The 13,949-nt window shown below is 44.3% G+C and overlaps 1 protein-coding gene across 4 annotated transcripts in view; it reads left to right on the top strand.

Annotated features, from left to right (window-relative positions):
• The window catches only part of LOC108696075 (protein FAM13C), a 176,589-nt gene that overhangs the window by 52,108 nt on the left and 110,532 nt on the right, over nucleotides 1-13,949 (top strand). Inside the window, exon 1 of one of the 4 annotated variants that reach the window (XM_018225077.2) lies at nucleotides 1,630-1,891. The exons of 2 other annotated variants lie outside the window; for them this stretch is intronic. In XM_018225077.2, the coding sequence (XP_018080566.2) occupies nucleotides 1,833-1,891 (59 nt within the window). In that variant the 5' untranslated portion in view covers nucleotides 1,630-1,832. Of the gene's footprint in view, nucleotides 1-1,629; nucleotides 1,892-13,949 lie in introns of those variants that run through there. One more of the 4 variants, XM_018225078.2, reaches the window with a different exon arrangement.

The raw sequence follows: 13,949 nt of genomic DNA, 5'->3' as shown, positions 1-13,949 counted from the left end.
TTGAAAATCGGAAATAGACGTCTGCATCCAAGTCAATGGGTGTCCCTGGACACGCGCTGATTTTGACGTGAGCAACTTTTTGGACTTGCATCCAAAACAATTTGCCGCAAATTTGTGCCAGGCGAATTTATTCGCCCATCACTAGTTATTACCTGAAAACCCTGAATTTTTTAGATTATCTGGTGAAACCCAGTGCTATCTTCAAACTGTAAAAGGAATATCTGCAGGGCCGCCATTAGAAATCACGGGGCCCCGTACAACAAAATTTTTGGGGCCCCCTGGGCCCCGCCCACACTAACGACCAAGCTCCACCCCATATGCCGCCCACTCCACATCGCAGTTAAAAGACCACACAGACATCATCGCTAAAAAAGTAACCCCCCCATACAAGTTATAAAAAGCTATTGATGGTCAGGGCCCCCTTATAAAAAATTGGGGCCCCAAAAAAAAAATGTAAAAAAAAATGTTTTTTTTAAAAAAACATTGGTGGCAGGGGCCCCCTTATAAGTTAAAAACAAATTGGGGCCCCAAAAAAAAAATTTTTTTTTAAATTTTTTTTGAAAAAAAAAAAGTGGCAGGGGCCCCCTTACAAGTTGAAAAAAATTGGGGCCCCAAAAAATTAAAAAAAAAAAAAATTAAAAAAAATGTTTTTTTTTTAAAAAAAACATTGGTGGCAGGGGTCCCCTTATAAGTTAAAAACAAATTGGGGCCCCAAAAAAAAATTAAAAAAAAATAAAAATTTTTTGAAAAAAAAAAGAAAAAAAGTGTCAGGGGCCCCCTTACAAGTTAAAAAAAATTGGGGCCCCAAAAAATTTTTTTTTACAAAAAGATTGGTGGCAGGGGCCTATAGAATATTAAAATAATACATTGGTGGCCAGGGGATTAAAAAAAAAAAAAAATACACAAACTGGTGTTCAGTAGAATTGAACTCATGGCTTCACTACTTCAACTTCGCCTCCTTTCGTGACTTCGGGTCTTTGCGCCACTTCAGGACTTCGGCTTCGGCTGTTTTCGTGACTTCGGGTCTTTTCGGCGCTTCGTGACTTCGGGTCTTTTCAGCGCTTCGTGACTTCGGGTCTTTCCGTGACTTCGGGTCTTTTCGGCGGATCGGCTTCGGCTTTTCGGCACTTCCGCATTCGGCAACTTAGAGGGAGGACGTACGGCTCGGGCGCTCGTAAGGGGGGCCCGGATCTTCAAAAAATTTAGCGCTGCCGGGCCCCCCTTCATGCCCGGGCCCGGTACGCTTGTCCCCCCTGTCCCCCCCTGATGGCGGCCCTGAATATCTGCCATTGACTTATACCTGACCTGACAGGTTTGAGATGGTGTATTTTGCATAAGGACTTTTTGCAGTTTCGGGATGTAATAAATCTCAAAAAATTCGAGTTTTTCTCTCTCTAAAAGTTTGAATTTTTGCCCAAAAAACCTTGACCAGAAAAAAAAACCAAGGTTTAGTAAATAACCCCCTTAATTTTCATTGGTATCAGAATCGCACAAAATGTGTTGGGACTGAACCTTGAAGCAGATTCTCCATTCTCTAGTGATATCATCACAGGCAAAGACATTGCTGGCCGGCGTATTTTCGTTCCTTGGCTTCTCTAATTACAGAGAGAGGACAGACAGGTCCGGTGCACATTGCACATGTCATTCCTGTGACTCCAAAAACCACCTGACAATAAAATCCAGATGAGTTTGAACTTGTTCTGCTGAGGAACCTGTTCGACCAGACCAGTAATGAGCCTTAAGCTGTGAACATCTGCTGCTCTGGTGCCTTCAGAGATCTCCGTGTTCTTCTGCCCAAATGTTACAGGTGATGCCGAACCTTCTGCACTGGAATGGCCATAGAAACGGATCACTGTGTGGCACCTTGTGAGCCGCTGCATTTATCAACAAGGTATAACGAGATGCTGACAACTTTTTATTGGCTGTGGCATGTGGGGTGATGTCTATGATTTAGTCACCCTGTATTAATGACTTGGGGTGGTCAAAATATTTCAATATGCCTCTCATTCACCTCTGCAACAATTGCATGATAAGCAGACCCACCTACATTTGCAGGCACTTGATGCTGAAAAACTCAGGTTATGTTGCCCCAAATAATGGCAGTTTGTCTTGGTAAAAGGGGCAAAGGGTTGAAGTTTATTGTAGGTCTTAATTCTGCAGATTTGCTGAATTTTTTATGCAGCTTCTCCTAGATCAAGATTTAATTGAAATGTTTCATAGGGATACTACTTAGTTGCAATTTGCTTTCCCTTTGCTCTATTTATAAAGGACTTCCAATAAAAAACTTATTGAAAATATTTATAAAGGACTTTGATGTCAACTTTAAAAAACGAAAATAATCGAAAATTGTTTGCCGTTTCGCCCGTTACACTTTATTTCCTGTGAGTGGGAGGAAATGCGAAAGCAGCATTGAGATATATGGGAAATTAATTTCAATGAAAACCTTAAAGGTATAAGAGCTTAATTAAATAATTACGATGCTGTTCATTGAATTGCTTTGCGGTTTAAAATAATTGTTGTAGCTTAAAATTCTGTACTAACATTACATTACAGGGCTCATTTTTGAACGCAATCAGACGCAATTCTCCATCTTATTTATGCACAATGGCGCTAACTGTACCATTATAAATCAAAAAAGAAGTATCCAAAACAATTTAACGAGAGGAGAAAAATACTCACAGTTCACCCCAGTGCATGGGTGCAAAAATCTGGAGCAGCAAAAATGTTGTGAGTCCTTTCAAAAAGTACAGACCAAAATTATAATTAAAAAATTCAAATAATTTATTAGGACATACAGGTGACCGCCTAACGCGTTTCGTGCACTCACTCATAGGCTGATTTGCCTCTCATTCACCTCTACAACAATTGCATGATACGCACCTACATTTGCAGGCACTCGCTGCTGAGAAACTCAGGTGATGTTGCCCAAAATAATGGCAGTTTGTTGTTAATTGCCAACAAAATGGGGCAAAGGGTTGAAGTTGATTTTTTGTCTTAATTCTGCAGATTTGCTGAATTTTTTTCTTCTACTTATAGGGGCAAATGTATCAAGGGTCGAATATCGAGGGTTAATTAACCCTCGCTATTCGACTGGGAAATGAAAAACCTCCAACTTCGAATACCGAAGTCGAAGGATTTTGCGCAAATAGTTCGATCGAACGATCGATGGATTTTAATCCAACGATCGAAGGATTATCCTTCGACCAAAAAAAGACAGCCAAGCCTATGGGGACCTTCCCCATAGGCTAACATTGACTTCGGTAGCTTTTAGGTGGCGAACTAGGGGGTTGAAGTTTTTTCTTAAAGAGACAGTACTTCGACTATCGAATGTTCGAATAGTCGAACGATGTTTAGTTCGAACCCTTCGATTCGAAGTTGAAGTCGAAGGTCGAACAGCCCATTCGATGGTCGAAGTAGCCAAAAAAAACCTTCGAAATTCAAAGTATTTTTTCTTCTATTCCTTCACTCGAACTTAATAAATGGGCCCCATAGCTTTAATGGAAATACTGCTTCGTTGCAATTTCTGCTTTCACTTTGCTCTATTTATAAAGGACTTTGATGTCAACTTTAAAAAAGTATATAACTGAAATTTGTTTGCTGTTTTCGCCCGTTACACTTTATTTCCTATGATTGGTAAGAGATGCGAAACCAGCGTTGAGATATATCAGAAATGAATTTCATAGACAACCTTAAAGGCATAAGAACTTAATTAAATAATGAAGATGTTCATTGAATTGCATTGTGGTTTATAATAATTGTTTAGGCTTATTTTAGCAATTTAACAATTCTACCAGGGCCAGGCTCCCTATTTGCCTATTAGCCTCTTGCTACCCACCCCTCTTTAATGGAGCATTCCATTCACTGCGTACTGCACAGGATCCAAAATGCTTAATATATATAGATATAAACAGGGTTATGCATGAACCTGGAGTTTCATTGATTGATTATTGCCTTGGTGTTTATAGGTGGCCTTTAATGGTCTTGTTCAGCTAGAATAATCTATTGATTCAGGGTTTGGGTGAATTACCTGTGTCCCCTACACTAGGGTAAGCTTGCCTGTATATATTTGTTGGTGTTGGAGGAACCCAGTTTATTAGCATTAAGTACAAAGCTAGTAAATATATAATATATATAATATATCATACTTGGCTGTTGTCTCACCATCTATGCCATTGAAATACCTGCTGGTTGTCAGCCGTAGAAAAAAGCAGCTTTATATTATGGTGTTCTGGCCCTTTAATGGCTGTTGCTTAGCAGTCTGCACTACTGCACCCATTGCCTGTATTGTCATGCACAATTTGAATTTGAAAATCTAATACTGCATCTATTTTCAATGGAAATTGTATTATGTCAGAGATCGGTCAGTTTCAATTGTGTAGATGCAAAGAGGAGACGGTGACTGGCGTGCGCTCGTCTATATGCAAAGATGTTGTTTAGTGGAAATAGCTGGGAAAGAATTCCTCGCATGCCCAATGTTATAATAAGCCTGTGCTGACTGAGGATCAGCGTCTGAGACAAACAAGGTCAGCGAGACCTCTACTGGGGAGGCAAGAAGTGTCAGAATTCTGTTTTCCAGTAAGCTAATACATGGCAGGCCTAAATATGCCACCTCCACAGACCCGCCGCACTTCAAGCAACAGGTGCCCTCGCGGAATGTGCCGTTACCCTGGCACAAACAACCTGCCCGTCTCTCTCACATTATAACATGTCAGGTTTCCTGCTGCTTGGGCAGAAATATGCACTAAATTTATACTGGAAGACGCAATTCTCAAATATCTCACCTTTCACATCAACATGTTTTTATAGCTGCGCCCATCGGGAGGCTCCTAATTTTATCCCGAAAAGGAAGAAGCGTTTATGTTTGTATTTGCTCTACCGCAGGTAAAATTGTGCCAAAGAATATGAGCAGCGGCATAACTCCAGAGGATCAGACCCTGCGGCTGAAGGGGGGCCCAGGAGGGCCTAATTCATATACAATTTCAATAAAAATTTGTAAAACAGGTCAACCTCTAGATATGGGGGCCTGAAAAATAATTTTTTGTGGGGCCCAATAATATCTAGATACGCCATTGCAAGTGAGATCTGCTGCCTTCCTCCACTTTTACTGGATTACAGTCACCCCTAAGTCTGTAGGTAAAATGACACCTAAGAGTAAATTTTTGGTACTTAATAGTGATGAGCGAATCTGTTCCGTTTTGCTGAAAAATTTGTGAAACTGCGAAACAATTCATGAAATGGCTAAAACCATTGAAGTCAATGAGCGACAACATTTTTTTAACGTGCAACAATTTTTTACACGCCGCCAATTTTTCTCACTCCAAATGCATTAAAGTCAATCGAAGTTTTTTCTTGTGTCAACTTTTTTCGTCCAAATACATTAAAGTCAATCAGCGTTTTTTCTTATGGCGACTTTTTTGTCCAAATGCATTAAAGTCGATGGGCATTTTTTCTTATGGTGACTTTTTTTGTTTCTGTGAATTTTTCCACTGCAAATTTTTGAGGCTGTTTCGTGACCTACATTCACAGATGGCGAAATGTGGAGTTTCGCCACAAATCCATGGCTGGCGAAATAGTTCGCTCATCACTAGAGAGCTGCAGCAGAATGCCGGAAATCACCATCAATGCCAAGTCAATAGGCACAATGGCAGTTTCCATTTCCAGGTGACAGAAGCCTGAATACACTTTAGGTGATTGGCGCTGAATGCAATGGGGGTACAATGGCACCAAATCATGTGTATCAATGTTCTCAATTCCCCAGATGCAAGAAGAGCTCTAAGGGGAACATAATTGCACCTTTGCTCATTCAACAAGCACTTGTGCCTGCAGTATATCGGTGCTCTGTATAAGGTGGCAGATACATGTCCTTACTGTCTGGTCAGATGTTAAGTACAGGGCTCCTTTGCACCCAGTGTTCCCTAACTTGCACCAGGAGAGGGGACATCTATGGGGCAAATTTACTAAGCGCCAAAGCGCCTAACACTAGTGTCAATTCGCTAGCGTTGGTCATTTTCGTTACTTCGCAAATTCACTAACGAACGCTGGCGTAAATTCGCTAGTGTTACTTCGCACCCTTACGCCTGGCGATTTTCGCAACGGACGTAACTACACAAATTCACTAACGCGGGCATTGTACTGAACGTTACCTTTTACGCTAGACTTCCTTCGCCACCTCAGACCAGGTGAAGCGCAATAGAGTAGATAGGGATTGCTTCAAAAAAAGTTCACATTTTTCTAAGTCCCAAAAAACGCTGGCGTTTTTTCTATATTATGGGTGATAGGCTGAAAAAGATTGAAAATTTTTTTGGGGCTCCCCTCCTTCCCCCCCTACATTTCCTAACTCATGGCAACTTAACTATACAGTGGGCACATGTGTAGGGCAAAAAAAAAATTTTTATTTGATGTTTTGAAGGTTTCCCAGGCATTTGTAGTGATTGTACGTATTCCTCCATTGAAATTTGAATTTGGCGCTGTATGCAAATTAACCATCGCTAGCGTAACTTCGTTCGCTTAGCGAATCAACGCTAGCGCAACTTCGCAACCTTACGCTACCCCTGAGCGCAACTTCTGATTTTATTGAATTTGCGGAGCACTGGCGAAACTACGCCTGGCGAAGTGTGGTGAAGTTACGCCTGGCGCAACTACGAATCTTAGTGAATTTGCCCCCATATGTTGCATAATGTGTTTTTCTTTCCCCCAGAAACAGTGTCAGACTGGGGGGATCTGGGGTCCCTGGGGCTGCCACATCAGGGGCCCACACACACCAGCTCTGGGCCCACAACCCCCTCCATCAACTCCAGGGCCCCCTTGCCAGCTACTCGCAACCCTCCTCTATCCACCTCCCCACCCCCCCTCAGGGTGAACCTGCTTTTCTTGCATTGGTTGGCGTGGGGAGAGATCAGGTAGCGCCAACTGTCTTGCAGGAGGGAGTGGATTTGGGCTGGTGGCGCCCACAGGGTTTTTTCCTCTGTTGTTGCCGTTGCAAGGGGTTATAGTAAAATTACTCTATTTGCAGTGCATATTTCCAGTGTTTGGCTTGCCAGTACCGCGTGTGCCCTATTCTTTAGATGCAAAGGTGCCATGCTCATTGCTCATTCACACTGAGGCACTGAGGAAACCCTGGAGCTACTGCCTGGTCCGGAGGTGTTGGGGTTCCCCTGCATCAATAGATGCAACTGTGCGCTGTTCTAGGGGGAGCCAAGAATGACTGAGCTGTGATGAGTGCAAGTGTATGGAAGTGCAAGGAGCCCATTGTGATGCAATTTCCTTTAATGAAAGTTATTTTATGTGCAACTGACTGTGGGGAAATTTGCATGAGCGCAACTATTCTTGCAGTCAAACCCTATAGTGTCACTTTATCTGGAGTTGATCAATACATGGCATAGGCTTCCCATGCAATGTCCCCTCCAGAAAAGTGCACGCAGCCAATAGTGGGGGTCACAGCAAAAGTAAAATAACACAGTACTTAAAATGGGCACAAAATTAACATTCTGTGATGCATTCAATGCTACTCCAACCATTCATTTTTATTGCCATAGTAAATAATTCCATCTAACTTGTTTCCCTAACTTGTGATATGGTCTGTGTTTCACCAGGGAGAGTCTGTTTCTTATTATTACTCATAGACTTGTACATTCAGCATCATTCCCTGTGCAACAATCCCATCCATGAGGCAATGGATCCAGCAGTGTTTTATTGCCTGATAGCAGCTGTTGATCAACTCAAATCCCTCGTCATGAATCACCTTCCCTTTATACACAGCTTATTAAATGAGCATTTTATTTAGAGCAGGTTATAGCTACAGAGGCTTCTGCACAAATATTTGTTTGGCTGGAGCTCTCGGGTTCTTAGCTGGCAGCAGCATCAAGCTGGAAGATTCTGTTACACACGGAATAACATTGTGCTTTGCTGCTGCTCTCTGTCAGCTCTGCCGTTTTTCTTTATTGTCTTTGAAAATAATGTTATTAAAATATTCATTTAAAGTTGCAACTCAACTGGCTTGGGACATGGAGTTTAATGGAGACCTCATCATTATCAGTGGTTAGGATTCATGATCCTGGTATAGAAATTGTCCTCAAGCAACTGTTGCAGAAGGAATGTTTACAAATGTATTTGGATGCAGATTGTCATGTCATGTTCCCCCACAAGGCAGCGTTTCTGCCCCAGAATTGCAGGAAATTTATGGTTAGTTGCGGCCGCTGCAATAGTGCCCATGGCATCAAAATCAATGCAATTCTCTTCTCTCAAATGAGGTGCTATTTATGGCTACCGTATATACTCGAGTATAAGCCGAATCTTTCAGCCCCCAAAATATGCTGAAAAACTCTACCTCGGCTTATACTCGGGTCAAGCGCAAAAACGGTCGCCGACGTCTAAGAATAGTCGCCGGCGCCTAAGAATAGTTGCCCGCATTCAAGAATAGTCGCCGGCGTCCAAGAATAGTCTCCAAGAATATTCGCCCGCGTCCAAAAATGGTCGCCGGCATCCAAAAACGAGACGCCGGCACCTCCAATGGGAGCAGAAACCCTCAATTTTTTGATTGAAACTTACCAGAAGCTGCTGCATTTCTCACCCTCGGCTTATACTCGAGTCAATAAGCTTTCCCAGTTTTTGGAGGTAAAATTAGGTACCTCGGCTTATACTCGGGACGGCTTATACTCCAGTATATACGGTAAGTATTTAGTGGGGATTGGGTCATTTCACTGCCTGTAACTAAAATAGTTTGTAAGTGATTCTCTTGGCAATAGGGATGTAGCGAACGTCGGAAAAAAAGTTCGCGAACATATTCGCGAACTTGCGCAAAAACGCGAGCGGTTCGCGAACGGTTCGCGAACCCCATAGACTTCAATGGGAAGGCGAACTTTAACATCTAGAAAAGACATTTCTGGCCAGAAAAATGATTTTAAAGTTGTTTAAAGGGTGCAACGACCTGGACAGTGGCATGCCAGAGGGGGATCAAGGGCAAAAATGTATCTGAAAAATCTGCCTGTGTGTGCTTGGAAGAGATAGTGTAGGGGGAGAGCTGTTAGTGATTTCAGGGACAGATGATAGTAAGTTTGCTGGCTAGTAATCTGCTTGATACTGCTCTGTATTGGAGGGACAGAAGTCTGCAGGGATTTGAGGGACATTTTAGCTTAGGTAGCTTTGCTGGCTAGTAATCTACTGTTCTCTTTAAACAACTGCCATACGTTGACCTTGTAGGCATTGTTTGCCCAGTTTTTTTGGACGCAGCCACTGAAGCACAGTTGCCAGAAAAAATATGCCATATAAATGCTGAAAATAGTCATTTTTCGCCATACGTTGACCTTGTAGACATTGTTTGCCCAGTTTTTTTGGACGCAGCCACTGAAGCACAGTTGCCAGAAAAATTATGCCATATAAATGCTGAAAATATAAATTTTTTTGGTTGCAGCCACTGAAGCACAGAGGCCAGAAAAATTATGCCATATAAATGCAGAAAATATGCATTTTTTTGGTCGCAGCCACTGAAGCACAGTTGACAGAAAAATTATGCCATATAAATGCTGAAAATATAAACTTTTTTGGTTGCAGCCACTGAAGCACAGAGGCCAGAAAAATTATGCCATATAAATGCAGAAAACATGCATTTTTTTGGTCGCAGCCACTGAAGCACAGTTGACAGAAAAATTATGCCATATAAATGCTGAAAATATAAATTTTTTTGGTTGCAGCCACTGAAGCACAGAGGCCAGAAAAATTATGCCATATAAATGCAGAAAATATGCATTTTTTTGGTCGCAGCCACTGAAGCACAGTTGCCAGAAAAAATATGCCATATAAATGCTGAAAATAGTCATTTTTTGCCATATACGTTGAGTCAACGTATGGCAAAAAATGACTATTTTCAGCATTTATATGGCATATTTTTTCTGGCCTCTGTGCTTCAGTGGCTGCGGCCAAAAAAACTGGGCAAACAATGCCTACAAGGTCAACGTCGTTGACCTTGTAGGCATTGTTTGCCCAGTTTTTTTGGCCGCAGCCACTGAAGCACAGAGGCCAGAAAAAATATGCCATATAAATGCTGAAAATAGTCATTTTTTTGGTCGCAGCCACTGAAGCACAGTTGCCAGAAAAATTATGCCATATAAATGCTGAAAATATAAATTTTTTTGGTTGCAGCCACTGAAGCACAGAGGCCAGAAAAATTATGCCATATAAATGCAGAAAATATGCATTTTTTTGGTTGCAGCCACTGAAGCACAGAGGCCAGAAAAATTATGCCATATAAATGCAGAAAATATGCATTTTTTTGGATGCAGCCACTGAAGCACAGTTGCCAGAAAAAATATGCCATATAAATGCTGAAAATAGTCATTTTTTGCCATACGTTGACCTTGTAGACATTGTTTGCCCAGTTTTTTTGGTTGCAGCCACTGAAGCACAGAGGCCAGAAAAAATTAAACCAGTAGGGTTTGCACCCTAGTTTGTAACGGTGGCGGAGGGAGGAGGAGGACGCTAAAGGACAGCTGTGTGTGGAGTCATGAGGCTTGAAGAGAAGGACAGCTGCATAGAAGTCAGAACAAGTCTTCCGGCGTGCAGTAACCCTCCGAGATCCACCCCTCATTCATTTTAATAAAGGTCAGGTAATCGACACTTTTGTGACCTAGGCGAGTTCTCTTCTCAGTTACAATCCCTCCTGCTGCACTGAAGGTCCTTTCTGAGAGCACACTTGAGGCTGGGCAAGACAAGAGGTTCATGGCAAATTGTGACAGCTCTGGCCACAGATCAAGCCTGCGCACCCAGTAGTCCAGGGGTTCATCGCTCCTCAGAGTGTCGATATCTGCAGTTAATGCCAGGTAGTCCGCTACCTGCCGGTCGAGGCGTTCTTTGAGGGTGGATCCAGAAGGGTTGTGGCGCTGCCTTGGACAGAAAAACATTTGCATGTCTGACGTTACAGACTGGCCAAAGGGCTTTGTCCTTGCAGGTGTGCTCGTGGCAGGATTACTGGCACCTCTGCCCCTGGAATGTTGATGAGTTCCTGAAGTGACATCACCCTTAAAAGCATTGTACAACATGTTTTGCAGGCTGGTTTGTAAATGCCGCATCTTTTCGGACTTGTGGTATGTTGGTAACATTTCTGACACTTTATGCTTGTACCGAGGGTCTAGTAGCGTTGCGACCCAGTACAGGTCCTTCTCCTTAAGCCTCTTGATACGGGGGTCCTTCAACAGGCATGACAGCATGAAAGACCCCATTCTCACAAGGTTGGATGCAGAGCTATCCATCTCCGCTTCCTCATTATCAAGGACTGCATCATCCACGGTCTCCTCCCCCCAGCCACGTACAAGACCAGGGGTCCCCAAAAGGTCACCACTAGCCCCCTGGGAAGCCTGCTCCTGTTGGTCCTCCTCCTCCTCCTCCACAAAGCCACCTTCCTCCTCTGACTCCACTTCTGGCACCTCTCCCTGCGTTGCAGCAGGTGCCTGGGTTCGTTCTGGTGATTCCGACCAGAAATCGTGCGCTTCCAGCTCCTCGTCACGCTGGTCTACAGCCTCATCTGTCACTCGTCGCACGGCACGCTCCAGGAAGAAAGCGAAGGGTATTAGGTCGCTGATGGTGCCTTCGGTGCGACTGACCATATTTGTCACCTCTTCAAAAGGTCGCATGAGCCTGCAGGCATCGCGCATAAGCACCCAGTAACGGGGGAAAAAAATCCCCAGCTGTGCAGATCCAGTCCTACCACCCAGTTCAAAAAGGTACTCGTTGACGGCCCTTTGTTGTTGCAGCAGACGTTCCAACATAAGGAGCGTTGAATTCCAGCGAGTCTGGCTGTCAGAAATCAAACGCCTGACTGGCATGTTGTAGCGCTGCTGAATGTCAGCAAGGCGTGCCATGGCTGTGTAGGAACGTCTGAAATGGGCCGACACCTTTCTGGACTGGGTGAGAACGTCCTGGAATCCTGGGTACTTGGAGACAAAACGTTGGACTATTAAATTTAACACATGTGCCATGCAGGGCACATGTGTTAAATTGCCTAGTCTCAACGCTGCCAACAGATTGCTTCCATTGTCACACACCACTTTTCCGATCTGCAGTTGGTGTGGGGTCAGCCACCGATCGGCCTGTGACTGCAGAGATGACAGGAGTACAGATCCGGTATGGTTTTTGCTTTCCAGGCACGTCATCCCCAAGACAGCGTGACAACGGCGTACCTGGCACGTCGAATAGCCTAGGGGGAGCTGGGGGTGCACAGGTGTGGAGGAGGAGAAGGAGGACCCAGCAGCAGAGTAAGAAGAAGAAGAAGACGAGGTAGAGAGCGATGGAGGAGTAGAGGTGGTGGCAGAACCGCGTGCAATCCGTGGCGGTGACACCAACTCCACTGTTGTTGTTGAGCTACCCATTCCCTGCTTCCCAGCCATTACCAAGTTCACCCAGTGGGCAGTGTAGGTGACATACCTGCCCTGACCATGCTTGGAGGACCATGCGTCAGTAGTCATATGGACCTTTGGCCCAACACTAAGTGACAGAGATGCGGTAACTTGGCTCTGCACATGTTGGTACAGGTGTGGTATTCCCTTTTTAGAAAAAAAATTGCGGCTGGGTACCTTCCACTGCGGTGTCCCAATTGCTACAAATTTGCGGAAGGCCTCAGAGTCCACCAGCTGGTATGGTAAAAGCTGGCGGGCTAAGAGTGCAGACAAGCCAGCTGTCAGACGCCGGGCAAGGGGGTGACAGTCAGACATTGGCTTCTTACGCTCAAACATGGCCTTCACAGAAACTTGGCTGGTGGCAGATGACTGGGAATGGGAACAGGTGGTCAAGGTGGAAGGCGGAGTGGAGGGTGGTTCAGACGGGTCAAGGAGAGCAGAGGTAGAGCAGTAAGATGCTGGACCAGAAGGAGTGTGGCTTTTAGTTTGCCTGTTGCCTTTGAGGTGTTGCTCCCAAAGTGCTTTGTGCTTGCCGCTCATGTGCCTTCGCATAGAAGTTGTACCTATGTGGCTGTTGGGCTTACCAAGGCTCAGTTTCTGACTGCACTCATTGCAAATTACAATGCTTTTGTCAGAGGCACACACATTAAAAAAATCCCACACTGCTGACTTTTTGGAAGTGTGCGATCTGGCGGTAACAGTAGAAGTTGGCGGAGTTGGCGGTATTGGCGGCAATGGCGGGTGCGTTGGCCGGCTGAACACAGGTGCCGATACATGTTGTTGCCCTGCTGATCCCTGCGGGCTGTCCTCCCTGCTTCTTCTAAGTCTTATTCTCCTACTGCCTCTCTGACTCTCCGTCTCTCCATCTGAACTACCCTCCTCTTGCTCTCTTCTACTAGGCACCCACAAAACATCAATCTCCTCATCATCATTCTCCTCAGATGCATCAATTTCTTCTGACACATCACAGAAGGAAGCAGCAGCGGGGACCTCCTCCTCATCACTCATTATGTCCATCTCTATCGTGTTCTCTGCCAGAATTAAATCTGGTGTAAGGTCCTCATCTCCTTCATCTTCTTCTGGCAATAATGGTTGCGCATTACTCAGTTCAAGAAACTCATTGGAAAATAACTCCTCTGACCCCAGTGAAGAAGGGGCACCGGTGGTGGAGGAAGTGTTACGTGGGGTGGCCATAGCAGTGGAGGATGAGGAGGATGTTGTGGTAAAGTTAGAAACGGTAGAGGATGGGGTGTGCTGTGTAAGCCAGTCAACTACCTCTTCAGCATTTTGGGAGTTCAGGGTCATTGGCTTTTTAAAACTGGGCAATTTGCTAGGGCCACAGGATTGCATAGCAGCACGGCCCCTAGCACGGCCTCTGCGTGGCGGCCTGCCTTTGCCTGGCATTATTTTTAAAAAAACAACAACAACAACAAAAACTCAGTTGGTTTTTCTGGAAACGATAATACACACAGCTAGATGGCGGGTTGAAGAAAACACTGTGCAAATAATGCCTACAAAGTCAACGTATACACTACTACAGCGGTGGATACGGATTACGTAAAA

The sequence above is a fragment of the Xenopus laevis genome, chromosome 7L (genome assembly GCF_017654675.1).
Source record: "Xenopus laevis strain J_2021 chromosome 7L, Xenopus_laevis_v10.1, whole genome shotgun sequence".
NCBI lineage: Eukaryota > Metazoa > Chordata > Amphibia > Anura > Pipidae > Xenopus > Xenopus laevis.
This window is presented reverse-complemented; position numbering and strand designations above follow the sequence as displayed.